Consider the following 16,834-nt stretch of genomic DNA (forward strand, 5'->3'; position numbering starts at 1 on the left):
GCCGAAAAGGAGTATCCGGAGTGTGAATCAGATGTACGACTCAGTAGTGGTGACCAGGACAGGGCCCTGTTTCGGAGTAAACGCCTTCTTGTACAAAATAATTGTTGTGTACTGGTATATCCTTTTTAGTGCTTCTCCCCAGGGGGGCAGGAAGCCCTGCATGGCCTTCGGAGCATCAGAACCTTTGGGAAAAGGATGTCCTGAAGGCATCTTTGCAAGAGCAAACTTTGCCTTCTCAGCTTAACGGCAAAATGATAAGGAGAAGGCACTGAGTATGGATCCTGTCAGGTTCTGATCTGGCAGGAGAAATCCTGTTCTCCATCACCTCGAGAACGGGCTAGAATTCCTCCATTTTGCCAGTTTCCTTATGAAATTGAAACAGGGCTGCCACCAGGCATCTATGGCAGTGGCTGCAGGGTTAAAGAAGAGGCCACACACCTCCGTAATCTTAAAACCTGCTGCAAAATGAGCATCAAAAGCATCCTTGACTTGGATGCATTTTTTATTTTCCTTCCCAGTAACTGGGGAGCCAGCAGCATGATCTCCTACAGCAAATACCAGGGCATTCGCTTCGTGCCCTTGTAGTTTTTCTAATTCAGAAGCCTGTTCTGTAAAGCCACTTCCACCTTGCAAAGGAGGTGGTGTTGAGGGCGTCACGCCCCCACCAGGTGTGCGGTGGCTGGAGCTCAGCCTCCACGCGATTGAGGGAATCCCCAGCCACATCAACCCCTGGCCAGCCAATCAGCTGGCTCGGGGGCGTGGCCTGCCCTATTTAATGCATGCGCGGCCGGGGATCTCCCTCTTTTGCCGCCTCCAGCTGCTCCGGTTTCCCACCCTCCCGCCCTTTAAGGTTTTCGTTCCTTGACCTTGCTATGGACCTCGGTTGGTCGCCCCTGAGGGGCCTGGTAGGAATTTTTCCACTTGGCAAATTGGCACCAGCCACTTGGTTTTCATAGAATCATAGAGTTGGAAGAGACCACAAGGGCCATCGAGTCCAACCCCCTGCCAAGCAGGAAACACCATCAGAGCACTCCTGACATATGGTTATCAAGCCTCTGCTTAAAGACCTCCAAAGAAGGAGACTCCACCACACTCCTTGGCAGCAAATTCCACTGTCAAACAGCTCTTACTGTCAGGAAGTTCTTCCTAATGTTTAGGTGGAATCTTCTTTCTTGCAGTTTGGATCCATTGCTCCGTGTCCGCTTCTCTGGAGCAGCAGAAAACAACCTTTCTCCCTCCTCTATGTGACATCCTTTTATATATTTGAACATGGCTATCATATCACCCCTTAACCTCCTCTTCTCCAGGCTAAACATGCCCAGTTCCCTTAGCCGTTCCTCATAAGGCATCGTTTCCAGGCCTTTGACCATTTTGGTTGCCCTCCTCTGGACACGTTCCAGTTTGTCAGTGTCCTTCTTGAACTGTGGTGCCCAGAACTGGACACAGTACTCCAGGTGAGGTCTGACCAGAGCAGAATACAGTGGCACTATTACTTCCACTGTAATAGTGCCTACCTCATAGCAAATCGTCACAACTTTCTTGCTCTTGGCGATTAGGCATTGGTATTGTTCTGTAGATGGAAGAGGGGAGGAAGCGCCATCACCTGCCCCGAATATTGAAGGGTAGTCCAATAAAGGATTCCGGGGGGCGTGGCCCTTTCTGCAGCCTATGGAGGTGAGGGCCCAAGGCACGCCCCCTAGCGGTGACCCCGGGGTAGTTCCTAGTTGATGTGCATCAGCAGGACTCCCCCTACTGGTGGTTAACCCTTCCTGGACTTCAAGCGGATGGGCTGAAGTTGGATATAGTCTGTTAGGATCAATGCCTAAGCCAATACCACTCATCACCTGTAACCAATAAAGTTGTGGCCTTATTTAGCCCATTAACCTTAATAATTGTGTCATGTGCCTTTATTTCCACTGGGGGGAGGCGGGTACTCGCCACGCAACTTTCAAAACAGGAACAGCCAGCAGGGGTGTGTGGAGTCACAAACCTGGCTCCCACACCCAGCAGCAGCATGGCTACATTCACTGCCACCCTGCCCCAACCCTCGCCACCCCAATATATGGCAGCAATGCCAGTGGTAGACCAGCTCCAGGGCTTTGCCCCTCCCCAACAGCTGTTCCTGCTCAAAACCTGCAGATCCGGCTGCCTGGACCACTGAAATCAAATTTACCTAGCGGAGCCGTTCGTGCTCCAGGCTCCATCACTGCCCTGAGACAAGTCACGAACCACCTCTTGCTTCTTTTATTTCTTATTTATTTATTGCATTTATACATAGCTGTCAACCTTCCCTTTTTTGCGGGAAATTCCCTTATTCCAGCGCTGTTTCCCGCTGCTTCCCGCTGCTATCCCGGATTGTTAGATATCTCGTAGACTGTCCCCAGGACAGGTGAGGCTGCGGATCCCTTATTTTTTAGATTGCTGATCCCTTATTTTCAAATCTGAAAGTTGACAGCTAGGCATTTATATCCCACTTTTTTCTCCAGGGAGCTCAAGGTGGTTAGGCTGAGAGTCAATGACTGGTCCCCAAGTTCACCTAGTGAGCATGATGGCCAAGTGGGAAATTGAACCCTGGTCTCTGCCAGGCCCTAGTCCAATGCTCTAACCACTACACCACACTGGCTCTTCTCACAGTACATAGCTGAAGTGTGAAATCGGCTCCCCAAAGATGCAGTTGGTGGCCATAAATTTTTCGCCCCCCCCCCATAATTTTTATTAAATTTTCTGTTTTACATTTTAGAATATCCACTTAAACAACCTTAAAATATCAATGACTTCCCTTCCTCTCTTTCCATGGTTCATTTTGCATAACATAAATCCCTGCATATTTTAAATAAACTAAACCATTCAGTATTCCATGATTACATCCATCAAAACTTATTTACACAGTTGAATTTATCTTAACGCTGCTCATATTTTCAAATATGCACAGTTTCCCCCCATATATTCAATAAACATAGTCCAATCTTCTTTAAAAGTATGTTCTTCTTGTTCTCTTATTCTATATTTAGGTCTGTAAGCCATAAATTTTGAAGGCTTTAAAGGGGGAATATATCAATTATATCAATTAACAGAGGAAAATCATTCTCCTAAGCTCCCATGTTTCCAAAATACCGACTTTCAATGCAATGGCAGCTGATCCACCAACCTCAGTCAGCCTTTAGCCAGACCTCAGTTGCCTGCTGCCTTGCTTATATCCTGTCTGCTTCTTCCTCCTTAGTGTTGCCCTTGTAGTACTCAACAGGGAAGAGGATGGAGAGGGAACTAAAATCAGATGGCTCTGCCTGTATTTAGCTCTAGCGCCACCTACTGTTGGCCTCCCTGTTTTCCATCCCACCAATCCCAATGGGCCCCATGTTTAAAAGATGCGATACGCAATGCTGCTTGGATCTAATGTGAGAAAGCTACAGTCAAGGACCCCACACCTAAAGGCAGAAGTCCTCTATGCTGCCCCCCACGTAACAGAAGGGTGTTGTTATGTACTGAGTTGAATAGGATCCAAAATGCTGCAGTCTGATTGGTCCTAGAACAATAGGATTCAGAATGCAGCAGTCTGATTGGTCCTAGAACAATAGGACCCAGAATCAGCAGTCTGATTGGTCCACAGGAGCCACCCAATCCAGCTCCAGGTGGAAGTGAATCCGCAACCTGATTGGTCTACAGGAGAATCCCAGAATTAGCCAATCACATGGGGCCCATTGTGTAAATAACGTATATAAAGCAGACATTCTGGGGGAACTTCCATTCCTCTTCACCACTATGAGCTGAATAAAGAGATCAAATCCACTCTCGACTCTGAGTATATTTCAGGTATATTCCCTAGCTGTAGAGGAGAAGCCCTTGTTCCAGGGCTGGTCAGGAAGTTATCCCCCACTTTTTAAAAAATTGGGGAGATGCAGAGAGCACAGGCCGAAATGTTCATTTCAAGGAAGATGCCCAGTTGTGGATATGGAAGGAAGGTGTGGTTTTTCCTGTGCTTCTTCCCTTTTAGAAAAGCTGCATTAGTTCCCCTTTCCTGGATGATAAATATTTAGGCCAAGCCTAAAGGAGTATTTTTACCTGCAAATGCATTTACCTGTAGCCTCTGTTCCTCCCACTAGAATATCCCGCTGGATTTTCCCATCATCTTCATCCAGAGCAAACCAGCGGCCGCATGGGAAGTTGTAAATACATTTGTTGCCTATGTCCTCAATGATAACCTAGGGCGAGAACAGAGACTCATTTGAACAAGGAGAGGAAGACTGGTACAAGAAAGACACAGCATTTAATAAGGACGCCTATCTACATTTAGCTGGAATCATGGGAACAAACACACGGCCCATACTTTCCCTTTATTTATTGTTTCTTGAGTTTGTACCCCACCCATTCTCCGCAAAGAGCCCCCACCCCGAGGGGGGCAAACAGATTCCCAGGTGGAAAGCCATAGCAAAGCAAAAACATTCTAAAGACAACTCCAGTTCATAACATCTAGAGGTAGATGATGGAACTGCCAGTATTCTTCAGCCACCAAATGTCTGGGTAAACAGCAATGTTTCAGGACCTTCCCTGAAAGTTAATCATGATGGAAAGAGGCGCACCTCGCTAGGGAGGGCGTTTCACAAGCGGGGAACCACCACCGAAAAGGCCCTGTCAACAAACGCACCATGCTTTTGCCTGAGACTAATGGGGGAACTGCAACCTTCCTTACAAAAATAGAGAGTGTGTGTTGATTTACTTGGGGGGACTTAGAGGATTGGGTGGCAGCAACGCTAGTGGTCAAGGTGGCTTCAGTCCCTGGCATCTGCAGGTAGTTCTGGGAAAAACCTGTTTCTGAGATCCCAGAGAACTGTTGCGAGTCCATATACCGTATTTTTCGCTCCATAAGGCATACTTTTTGCCTCCTAAAAAGTAAGCGGAGATGTGTGTGCATCTTATGGAGAGAATGCAGGGAGGAGGCAGGCAGGAAAAGCCCCACAAGCTCCACATGGCTCTTGCAGGCTTTTCCCCAGGAGGGAGAAGGGACAGATGCAGCCAGTCAGTCCCTTCTCCCTCCTCATAGAAAACCCCGCAGGAGCCATGCACTCCTTAAAGGGTGTGCGGCTCCTGTGGGCTTTTGTGGGAGGTGGGGGAATTGCCATAGCCCCGTGCAGCCTCTCACGGCCAGAGAGGCTGCGCACGGCTAAAAGCGAAGCCAAGACAGCGAGCGGGATCCATCCCGCTGGCTGTCTTGGCTTCTGCCACAGCCACATGCAGCCTCTCCCAGCTGGAGGAGCTGCACGCGGCTAAAGAGGAAGCCAAGACAGCCAGAGGGATGGATCCTGCTGGCTGTCTTGGCTTCTTTGCTCTTTGGGGCTGGGGGGGGGACCCAGTCTTCCCCCGGCAGCCCTGAGAAGCTCTGGGAGAAGCGGACAGGCTTCTATTTTTTTTCTTGATTTCCCCCTCTAAAAACTAGGTGCGTCTTGTGGTCCGGTGCATCCTATAGAGCGAAAAATATGGTAAATCTGTAAGTAGCTAGATGGACCTACTTGCTGACTTTCTATAAGGCAGCTTCCAACATCCCTAGAGAACAATCAGCTCATCTGCACAAACCTTGGACAAGAACCATCCAGCAGAGCCTCCCTTGTTGTTGTGGCCTATGGTGATTTTCCTCAACTTTCCCAGGTTGGGAGCATCAAGGGTGAACTTGTCTTCTGCACCTTTCTCAAAATTGTCCTTGTCGTTGTCCAGCCTCCGCTCTCCTGAGAAGCAAATGACATGGAAAGGAAAAGGCAAACAGATGAGGAACTGTTCAGTGCAGGAATGCATGCGTCAGAGATTTCAGCTGGGAGATTCAGGGTCAGGGGCATGCGCCTAATCTAGGCCCTTGCATGTGGTCAGCCATCGGAGCCATTTCCAGGCACAAACGCAACAGGAGCATGCAAATCTGTGGGAATGTTCAGGGAGGCAGGAGAGAGTATATTGTTTAATTATAGCCTTTCCAAGTTGTGTTAACAAGTTCTACAATTTAGCAGAGTAACATTTCCCCTTTTTAAACTTGGGCATCCACAATAATGGCAGGACGCGGGTGGCGATGTGGGTTAAACCACAGAGCCTACCACTTGCCGATCGGAAGGTCGGGGGTTCAAATCCCCGCAATGGGGTGAACTCCCATTTCTCGGTCCCAGCTCCTGCCAACCTAGCAGTTCAAAAGCACGTCAAAGTGCAAGTAGATAAATAGGTACCGCTCCAGCAGGAAGGTAAATGGCATTTCCGTGCGCTGCTCTGGTTCGCCAGAAGCGGCTTAGTCATGCTGGCCACATGACCCGGAAGCTGTACGCCGGCTCCTTCGGCCAATAAAGCGAGATGAGCGCCGCAACCCCAGAGTCGGTCACGACTGGACCTAATGGTCTGGCGTCCCTTTACTTTTACCTGCAATAATATAACTGTGGAGGCTGGGCACCCCAGAGCGAAGCAGTTCAGCTCCACCCTCCACAGCTGATCAGAAAGGCACCCTTATGGGGGGGCTTGGACGCAGAAGCAGTCTCTCATCATTTAAACAGTAACTCCATCAACTAAAAATTACAGTTGGTGGAAGGAAATTCTTTAACCTGTAAGGGCACATTGCAAATCAATGGAGCTGCTAATGAACTGCATAATTTGCACACTTTGAGAGAGGGGGCTATTTGGTTCTGGTGTGTCTTACAGGCCATGAACAGGGATAGCCTAATTGTGAGTGGTAGCTTTCATTTATTAAGCCACAACTTATTATTATTATTATTACCCTACACTTTTCTTCATCATCTCAAAGAGGCGCCTGCCTTGAGGTACGCCAATATGCAAAGTGCATGTAAATTTAATTGATAGATTCATTAATCAATAATCTGCTAAAAGGTACGTGCTTAATCAAGTACAATTATTTAATCTGTTGAGAGAGACCAAGTAATTTGCCTCGATAGTTGTTTAATACAGGGCTGAAACGTGCTGTGGAGGGGGAAAAAAACAATTTCTGAAAAATTCCAGGAGGACAGCTGCACTCCTTGTGATGAGCGAAACTTGGCTCTGCATACTCAACTCACTTGCGCTGCATGCCAATCTGGTTGCATCAATCAGCTCTGAGCACCTCACAGGCATTGCAGCGCTGGGAAGAGCAGGAACTGAGAAACAGGGAGTGGGCGGAAAAGTTTGGTGTTTGTTATCCTTTTATCCCAGCCTCCCTCCAAGGACGGGTAGATAACTTTTCTTCCCACCTGAGGCCCACATTCCTTTCTGGGCCACAGGCTTGCTGGGGCCACAGGCCAGTGGTAGGCGGGGCCAGAGGCAAAAGTGGGAGGAGCAATGAATGCAAATTTACCTTTATGCAGCAGGCGAGCTCCTAGGCACACACAAGCACACACCTTTCTATCCAGGAAATATAGAGTTCAAGGGCATATTCCAGCGAGGCAAAAACACTCAAGGGAAGCACAAAGCTGGGGAAGGGCATCCCCTTGGGAGATGGGGTGTGGCTGGGGAGGGGGGTGATTTGAGGGATTCCTGAGAGCCGGACAGAGAGGTTTGGAGGGCTGCATTTGGCCCACAGGATTAAAGTTCCCCTCCCCTGCCCAAGAAGCATAGGGTGGCATGCAAAGTGTGCTGTCTCTCGCTCTCTCTCACACACAAAATACATATTGAGACTGTTAGAATTCCTGATCTATGATTGCAGTCATGGGATTGTTGTCTTTCACATGACGGTGTATGTTTTGACTCCACAGAGTGGGAAGTGACAGAGACAGGATGTTTGTGTTACTGTGTTCCGTGAAGTGGGACGATTGTTCTTTTTCTCTTTGCTGTCTGATTCTAGAGAGGGAGCCATGTTGCAGTGCTCCGTGTGTGTTAATATGTAAATAAAGTAGATTAGCCAAAATGCTGAGTAGCTGAGGTCTGTTACGCAACTGCACAAACTCTGCAGATCCCTAAGTGTGCCAGTGTCGGTTGGCATCGGTCGCTGTGATGTTCGGGCAGAAGAAAGCTTTTGAAGCTCCCAAATGATCGATCAACCAGGAGGGAGGGAACATGCCAGTCGGGCATGCGTCTCTGCCAGGGTCCTACTCAAGTGTAGGCTGAACTCCTGACATAGACAACATCCCTGCAAGTTATACTAGGCTAACAGATGGTGATTATCTATCCAGTGAGCTTTATGGCAGAGTGGGAATCTGAACCCAAGTCCCTCTGCTCCTAGTCCAAACACTGTGCCAGTGTTTCTCAGACTTGGGTTGCCTGCTGTTGTGGGACTACAACTCCCATCATCCCTGATCACTGGGCTGCTAGCTAGGGATGATGGGAGTTGTAGTCCAACAACAGCTGGAGACCCAAGTTTGAGAAACGCTGCGTGTAACCACTATGCTAGCTCCCAGGAATATCCCCAACAGCAACACCCCTGTCTCAGAATAACATCTCGGGGGTGTGGATTATTTCACTGTTCATCTGTTTGGTTTGCTGCAGACCAAAGGAAACAGATCCTCTTCGATATCCTACCTGTGTCTCCATTTTGGCCGAAAAGGTTAATAAAAACATCTGCATCTGTTCCACTGCCACTTAGATCTCCTGTAAAAACTTTGACCACATATTTGTTCACTGCAAAGAAAGAAAGCAAAAACACACAACTTCGTTAACAGGGATACAGATTATTAGATGCATAATGAGTTGGAACTGCAACAAAATGTTGCAGTATGGGGTGATGATCTTCAGGGATGTAGCTCCTCCATTCCATTCCCCTACCCTGATTATATATATTTTTACTCCAACAGTACCAGTTAGCATTCCCCGGCCACACTGCCCTCATCGGGTCGTGTTTTGAAGTTCCTTACTGGCATTAAAAAGAAAAGAAAATATTTCTTTGTTATTTTGTAAACCTCAGGATTCCCTCAAGTCAGCAGATACTTCCATCTTGTGCTTCAATAATGCACCTTTCAGAACTTGGAGAGGTGGCCCAGGTGTCAGAGAAGGTTATTTATGTCTGCCACTACCGCAGCTCGCGTTTTGGTAGCCCAAAAATGGAAAAGGAGAAACTAAAGTCCCAACTAAAGAAGATTGTGAACTTAAATTGATGGATATGTGCAGCTTGCAGAACTAACGTATAGCGTAAGAGAAGAACATCATACATTTAAAGAAGATTGGAATATGTTTATTGAATATATGGAGGAAAATTGTGTTTATTTGAAAACGTGGGCAGCATTAAGAGAAATTCAACAGTGCGAATAAGTTTTGATGGATGTAATAATGGAATGCTGAATGGTTTAGTTTATATAAAATATGCATGGATTTATGTTGTGCAAAATGAACCATGGAAAGAGAGGAAGGGAAGTCATTGATATTTTAAGGTTTTTTAAGTGAATATTCCAAAATGTAAAACAGAAATTGGGGGGGAGGGATTTAAAAAACTTGGAGAGATGGCAATTAATAAAGATGATGACAATGATTAAAGAAGCCCGAGGCAACACAGAAAAACTCATTCATATGTTAGTGGCTTACTCGTGAACAATAGATCCATTACTCAATGCAAAGATAGCCATCATTTGTGCATTCTCTAGACTCCAGCCCAGAGCTGGAACAGCCCAACTTTGCATGAATTTCCAGAATCCATTATAAGGTTCTAATCATCCAGTTCCTATGCAATATTTTTCTTTACAGCATTGAACTTTCCTTTCGCTTCCAGGCATATCTGCAACTGAGCGACCTTTCGGCTTTGGCCCAGCCACTTCATCAACTCTGAATCTACTTGTACTTGTCCTCCGCTCTTCCTCAGTAGCATGTTGGACACCTTCCGACCTGAGGGGCTCATCTTCCAGCATCATAACTTTTATATGCCTGTTGTCTTTGTCCATGGAATTTTCTTGGCAGGGATACTGGAGTGGCTTGCTGGTTCCTGCTCCAGGTGGATCACGTTTGGTCAAAACACTCCACTATGACCTGTCCATCTTGGGTGACCCTGCACGGCATAGCTCATAGCTTCCCTGAGTTATTCAAGCCTCTTCGCCACAGCAAGGCAGTGATGGACTGCAAGAAGATCAAACCTATCCATTTTTAAGGACATCAGCCCTGAGTGCTCACTGGAAGGACAGATCCTGAAGCTGAGGCTCCAATACTTTGGCCACCTCATGAGAAGAGAAAGCTCCCTGGAAAAGACCCTGATGGTGGGAAAGATGGAGGGCACAAGGAGAAGGGGACGACAGAGGACGAGATGGTTGTACAGTGTTTGACCAAACTGCGGGAGGCAGTGGAAGACAGGAGTGCCTGGTGTGCTCTGGTCCATGGGGTCACGAAGAGTCGGACATGACTAAACGACTAAACAACAACAATCATCCAGTAGCAATGGCTTCACAGGAACGGGAGGAGATACAGATGCTCAGCCTCACCTCTTAAAAATGGTCTTCCTCTTCAGGTGTTCTGGCAATAGATGAGATGGCTACAAGCAAGTTGTGAGAGGGAACCATGGGTGAAAGCACTCTGGAAGTTCAGTGATGCATTGCACTAGTTCTAACCACCCCTTTTGGAGAATTCCCATAACACAGTGTGCCTGCTCCCTCTGCTGGTTACAAACACATTGGCCAGGAAATGAACAGGAAAATTTCATCAAAGTCTTAATAAAGAAAGACAGGGACGATTATATGCAATCACATGATAGGATGAAGAAGGCTGGTCTAAAGAGTCAAGCGAATTTGATTGGTTCAGGGTGATGCTATTGGGTTGCAAATATGAAGACTGCTGCAATCCCTCGATTGGTGAATAGAAATCCCGTATGTATTCTGGAAGTGTATAAAAAACAAAACATTGCTTCAGATGTGGTTCTTCACAGCCTCCTCATTATTGCTGAGGCTGCCTCCTATGTGTATTTTTCTTTCAATATTTCACCTGGAGCCTACATCTTTCTCTTTGGGGTTCCTGAGAGGGATGCTTCCAGTCTAGAGACCCCTTTAAAATTCTCCAGCAGCACCAGGCATGAAGACTACATGTCTGTAAGAAGGAACAGTGGAAGAGTGAGGCAAGTAATTCTTGTGCCTGGAAGGGCTGTGTGAATTTCTCTGCTTCCCTAGGAAGACCTGTTTAGTGGCATCATTGACTAAATCTGGCAGGAAGGAGAGGCTAATTAAGCTTGGACTGGTTCCTAGTTTCACACGCACCCCGACATCTTGGCAACCAGAAAGAAGCAGCGGCAGCAGCAGAAAAGAGTCGAAATGCAAACAGATGGAGAAGACTGATTCGCCAGGAATCACGTCCAAATACATGTCTAGGGATCTGCAAAGTATCTTTGTCCCTTCAGCACGCCACAAATTTGTTATTCAGATTCTTGCAAACAGAAATGGAAGGAAAGGAGAGAGTAATTGCCGCAGGTGTGTGAAACCACTTTCAGCCCGAAGGCCAGATTCAAATCTGGAGAGCTTTCCGGGGGCCGCATTCTGGTGATGGGCGGAGCCAACAGCTAAAATGGGTGGAGCTAAAGGCCACTGAAGGGAAAGTAAAGCAGCTAAACAAAAAAACAACAGAAAACTCAGCTAAGCACAACCAATTATATATTTTTACGCATTTTCTGTACATCTTCTCTACATTTGCATTCAATTCCTCCTTAGCCTTAGGGGCAACTGCAAATAAAATAAGTAAAATTCACGTAAAATATGTAAAATTGAAAACAAAACATTGAAAACAATACCCATTTTTCCATATACCTGTTAGGCTGGTTGATATGTTATTATTTTATAATAAATTAGCTTAATCCTTGTTACTATGCACCAAATTTTCTCATTCCATTCAGATAGAGTAGGAGTTGTCATTTCCCCTCGCCTTTTAGTTATTATAATCTTAGCAGCCGTTATAAAGCTGAAAGCGATTTCTCAATTATTTTCCAAAACAACCTATTCTAGAAAACCAAGCAGCGATATTTTAGCTTCCAAGGGTATATGATATCCTAACATGGCAGAGATATTAACCTGAACCAATTTCCAGAATATTTCTATCTGAGAACAGTTCCAAGAGATACGTATGAAATCTGCCTTATTTAATCCACATCTTCAACATTTATTGTTGGCGTTTAGTCGTTTAGTCGTTTAGTCGTTTAGTTGTGTCCGCCTCTTCGTGACCCCCTGGACCAGAGCACGCCAGGCACTCCTGTCTTCCACTGCCTCCCGCAGTTTGGTCAAACTCATGCTGGTAGCTTCGAGAACACTATCCAACCATCTCGTCCTCTGTCGTCCCCTTCTCCTTGTGCCCTCCATCTTTCCCAGCATCAGGGTCTTTTCCAGGGAGTCTTCTCTTCTCATGAGGTGGCCAAAGTATTGGAGCCTCAGCTTCACGATCTGTCCTTCCAGTGAGCACTCAGGGCTGATTTCCTTAAGAATGGATAGGTTTGATCTTCTTGCAGTCCATGGGACTCTCAAGAGTCTCCTCCAGCACCATAATTCAAAAGCATCACTCTCACTTCCATAATTCAAAAGCATTACTCTCACTTCCATACATCACTACTGGGAAAACCATAGCTTTAACTATAAGGACTTTTGTTGGCAAGGTGGCATTTACCTGGTCCTTTTAAAGCCGTCCAAGTTGCTTGCCATCACTGCCTCATGTGGCAGTGAGTTCCACAGTTTAACGACACGCTGCGTGATCAAGTGCTGTCCTGAATCTTCCAACATTCAGCTTGGTAGGGCCACAGGTTTTGAGTTTCTGTATCCACTTTCCCCATAAATCATTTTACAAACGTTGATAAGGATGGCAGCTTTAAGTAACGAAGCAACGAGTCCTAGCTTTTCATGCTCACTGCCGTTCCACATAGCCCCAAAGCCTTTCTGCACATTTGAGCTCACATTTGCTGGAGGTATTTGCTAAAGATGCAGCTCTCTGAAAACAGGGCTTTAGAAATTGGAAGCCCTTTTGCCTTCAAACCAGGCAAGGCATCGAATTTGCTGCCCCCATGACTGGCCAACTGTGCCACTGGGCATGTTCAAAGCCATGCGGGTCTCCAACTCCAGCTTGTCGGTTTGGCAAGACCCGCTCGGTGCAAATCAGCCCAGCTGCTAGATGCCTTGCGTGGATTAGATGGATGGAAATCAGCAAATGTGAACTCAACCAAAAGACAGCCGGAGCTCATAGAGACAGATTCTTCGCAAACTTCAGCCAACCCACTGTATAATCCTTGCTTATGCTGGATCATAAATTGTGCACTATTGCCCAGCTTTCCAACGCAATCTTCTGCATAGTTGTTTATGCAGGACCTGAAAGACCTACACTGGCTCCCAGGATATTTCTTTTTCTTTTTTTCTTTTTTTAAATGATATTTATTAAGATTTTCCACCGTAGTACAATAAAAAGTCAAAACAGAGAAAAAACAAAAAAAAAGTTTAAAAACACATACAGTTCATAATCCTTATTTTCTATAACATATTTCCCTGACTTCCCCACACCTCTCCCTCTTGTATTCCAGGTCAGATTGTTGGTTCAACAAGTTCTTATCCCTATTTTTAAACCTTTTTATATTTAGTTCTTTTCTAAGAAAAACCAATTTTGCCTTATAGACTTCATATTTATACATCATTGCTTATTCTTTAAACCTTTTTCTAAAGTCGGCCTAAATTCCCTTCCACGATTTCCCCAATTTTCATACAAATATCCAAACAAAATAAAAACAGAACAAGTTAGATTATACACCCTTTGGATTCCCAAACTCCACCCCCCTTTCCCGGTTTCAATCCCCAACAAACGTCCATCAGTCCATCTACTATCAGCCTGGAGACCTCACGTCCGAGGCTCTTAATTCTCTCTCAATTCCTCTCTGCCGGTTTTTTTGATAGTCCTTGGTATTAAGCACCAAATCTCGAAGAAGCTCTAGTCCAATAGGGTCCATGTTTCTTCCAGCCAGACCTCCATACTTAAAAGTAAAGCCTGAATCTTGTTTTGGCTCCCAGGATGTTTCTGAGCATAATTCAAAGTGTTGGTGCTGACCTTTAAAGCCCTAAACGGTCTCGGTCCATAGCTGTCAACCTTCCCTTTTTTTGCGGGAAATTCCCTTATTCCAGAGCCATTTCCCACTGCTTCCTGCTGCTATCCCGGATTGTTAGATATCCCGTAGACTGTCCCTGGGACAGGTGAGGCTGCTGATACCTTATTTTCAAATCTGAAAGTTGACAGCTATGCCTCGGTCCTGTATACCTGAAGGAGCATCTCCACCCCCATCGTTCATCCCGGACACTGAGGTCCAGCACTGAGGGCCTTCTGGTGGTTCCCTCACTGTGAGAAGTGAGGTTACAGGGAACCAGGCAGAGGGCCTTCTCAGTAGTGGCGCTATGGTTTTCCCAGTAGTGATGTATGGAAGTGAGAGATGGACGATAAAGAAGGCTGATCACCGACGAATTGATGCTTTTGAATTATGGTGCTGGAGGAGACTCTTGAGAGTCCCATGGACTGCAAGAAGATCAAACCTCTCCATTTCTGAAGGAAATCAGCCCTGAGTACTCACTGGAAGGACAGATCGTGAAGCTGAGGCTCCAGTACTTTGGCCACCTCATGAGAAGAGAAGACTGCCTGGAAAAGACCCTGATGTTGGGAAAGATGGAGGGCACAAGGAGAAGGGGCTGGACAGTGTTCTTGAAGCTACCAGCATGAGTTTGATCAAACTGCGGGAGGCAGTGGAAGACAGGAGTGCCTGGCGTGCTCTGGTCCATGGGGTCATGAAGAGTCGGACACAACTAAATGACTAAACAACAACAATAGGGGTGAGAATAATCTCTGGCATATAGAAACTGGCAAAAACAGTGGGGCAGCTGTGACCCACTGGCATCAAATGTGACCCCTTCTCCATGACAAACAAGCATATTACAGCAAAGAACATGGAAAGAAGTTTCTGCTTCTTGCCAGTAAGAGGGAAACCTAAAGTTTTTCTCACTTTTGCCCCACCCCGCAAAAAAACCAACCCACCCTCCCATTAACAATGCAATAATTGTTAATTAATCAGATAGGTACTTGATGTTTGGCTAGATTTGTTTGGTTTTATTTAATTAGAGTATAGTGAGTTGCCGAAAAAGGTCCGTATAGTTAAAGCTATGGTTTTCCCAGTAGTGATGTATGGAAGTGAGAGCTGGACCATAAAGAAGGCTGATCGCCGAAGAATTGATGCTTTTGAATTATGGTGCTGGAGGAGACTCTTGAGAGTCCCATGGGCTGCAAGAAGATCAAACCTCTCCATTCTGAAGGAAATCAGCCCTGAGTGCTCACTGGAAGGACAGATCCTGAAGCTGAGGCTCCAATACTTTGGCCACCTCATGAGAAGAGAAGACTCCCTGGAAAAGACCCTGATGTTGGGAAAGATGGAGGGCACAAGGAGAAGGGGATGACAGAGGACAAGATGGTTGGATAGTGTTCTCAAAGCTACCAGCATGAGTTTGATCAAGCTGCGGGAGGCAGTGGAAGACAGGAGTGCCTGGCGTGCTCTGGTCCATGGGGTCACGAAGAGTCGGACACGACTAAACAACAACAACGAGTTGCCAAAACTGTAAGTGTAATGTTTTAATGTATCATATATTTTGATGTTAGCCGCCCTGAGCCCGGTTCTGGCCGGGGAGGGCGATATAAATAAGAAATTATTATTATTATTTATTATTATTATTTGCTTGGTTGGGGTGCTTCTTCATCCTAATCAGCCCTTGTAATATAACAGCTGCCCAACCATCAGAGTTGTGTTCCTTTCCAGGAAGAGTCTAGTCTCTTTCTGATGTGGGAAAAGCTACTCCAAGTTCATCTCCGTTGAACTGACCTTTTAGCCAGCAGAGATGAACTATGATTGACCTAAGTGTTGCGGGCTCCATTTTCACAAGTCTTTGACACCGGGGGAGGTGGACTCCCTGCTCGTCTTACATATACCTATGTAACATGCTCCACATGGTAAGATTGCCAGTGTTGCTTGTGAGCCACCTGCCTGGTTGGCGGCAAGTAAAATGATGGATCGAGGGGTTCTAGTAATAAGAGATAAAAATTTGAAATTTGGGAGGTAAAATAAATAAGGATAAAGTAGTATGATACGAATTTGCTGAACTAATTGTTAAAAAGGGATATAAAAAAGGGAGGCGTGAGGAAGTCAGGAAAATAAGTTAATTGAAGAGGAATAATTGGAAAAGAGTGATTTGTGTGTTTTTTTATTCTACTTTTTGAGTGTTGATTGTCTTTTTTTGTTTTCTTGTTAAACGTTTGTATTTTATGTATCGTGAAAGTTTGTATTGTTGTGTTTTATATTTTCTTTGTGTTTTTATTGTTCTACTTTTTTATTGTTAAACTTAATAAAATATTATTTTTTTAAAAAAAGGAAAATGATGGATCGACACTGTGGCGAACTTCACACTGGATTATTGCTCATTCCCTTTGCCTGGGAATTGCTAGGAGCCGCAGTTCTGTAAAGGGCAGGGGAGCATTTCCAAAAATGATATCTGCAGCATCCTCCACAGCAAAGCTAAAATTCCCAGGATTCTTTGGGGGGAGCCAGGAGCATTTGGAAGGGTTGCAAGTGTTTGTAATACATATATCCTTGAAGGAAACCGCAGAAAAGAACAATTCCTGAAGAAGCACGATTGGGCACACATTTGCTCCGAACAGAGCGTCTTCCCCTGCATCAACCATCTCAGAACCTACGGCCAGCAAGGGAGGCTACTGGGGGCATGCCTGGTTGGCGGTAACTCATGGCAGAGCCTTCTTGGTGGTGGCTCCCTGCTTGTGGAATGGCTTCCCTAATGAGTTGCACCAGTCTCCCTCACTGTTAACATTTAGGAGAAAAATGCAAAACAGTCCTGCTGACCTAGGCTGAAGGTCCTGTCCCTGGTAACCCAGAAATTATTAGTTTGAGTATGGTTGCTTTTAGGAATTTTTA

General features: G+C 45.8%; 1 protein-coding gene across 1 annotated transcript in view; it reads right to left on the reverse strand.

Moving 5' to 3' along the window:
* Positions 1-16,834, reverse strand: part of LOXHD1 (lipoxygenase homology PLAT domains 1) — a 197,999-nt gene that overhangs the window by 138,794 nt on the left and 42,371 nt on the right. The window contains exons 5-7 of the mRNA XM_053407585.1: positions 8,470-8,568; positions 5,569-5,717; positions 4,076-4,199 (exon numbers count right to left, since the gene is read on the reverse strand). Coding sequence (XP_053263560.1) covers positions 4,076-4,199; positions 5,569-5,717; positions 8,470-8,568 — 372 coding nt within the window. The remainder of the gene's footprint in view (positions 1-4,075; positions 4,200-5,568; positions 5,718-8,469; positions 8,569-16,834) is intronic.

This window comes from Podarcis raffonei, chromosome 11, assembly GCF_027172205.1.
Source record: "Podarcis raffonei isolate rPodRaf1 chromosome 11, rPodRaf1.pri, whole genome shotgun sequence".
In the NCBI taxonomy this organism is placed as follows: Eukaryota; Metazoa; Chordata; class Lepidosauria; order Squamata; family Lacertidae; genus Podarcis; species Podarcis raffonei.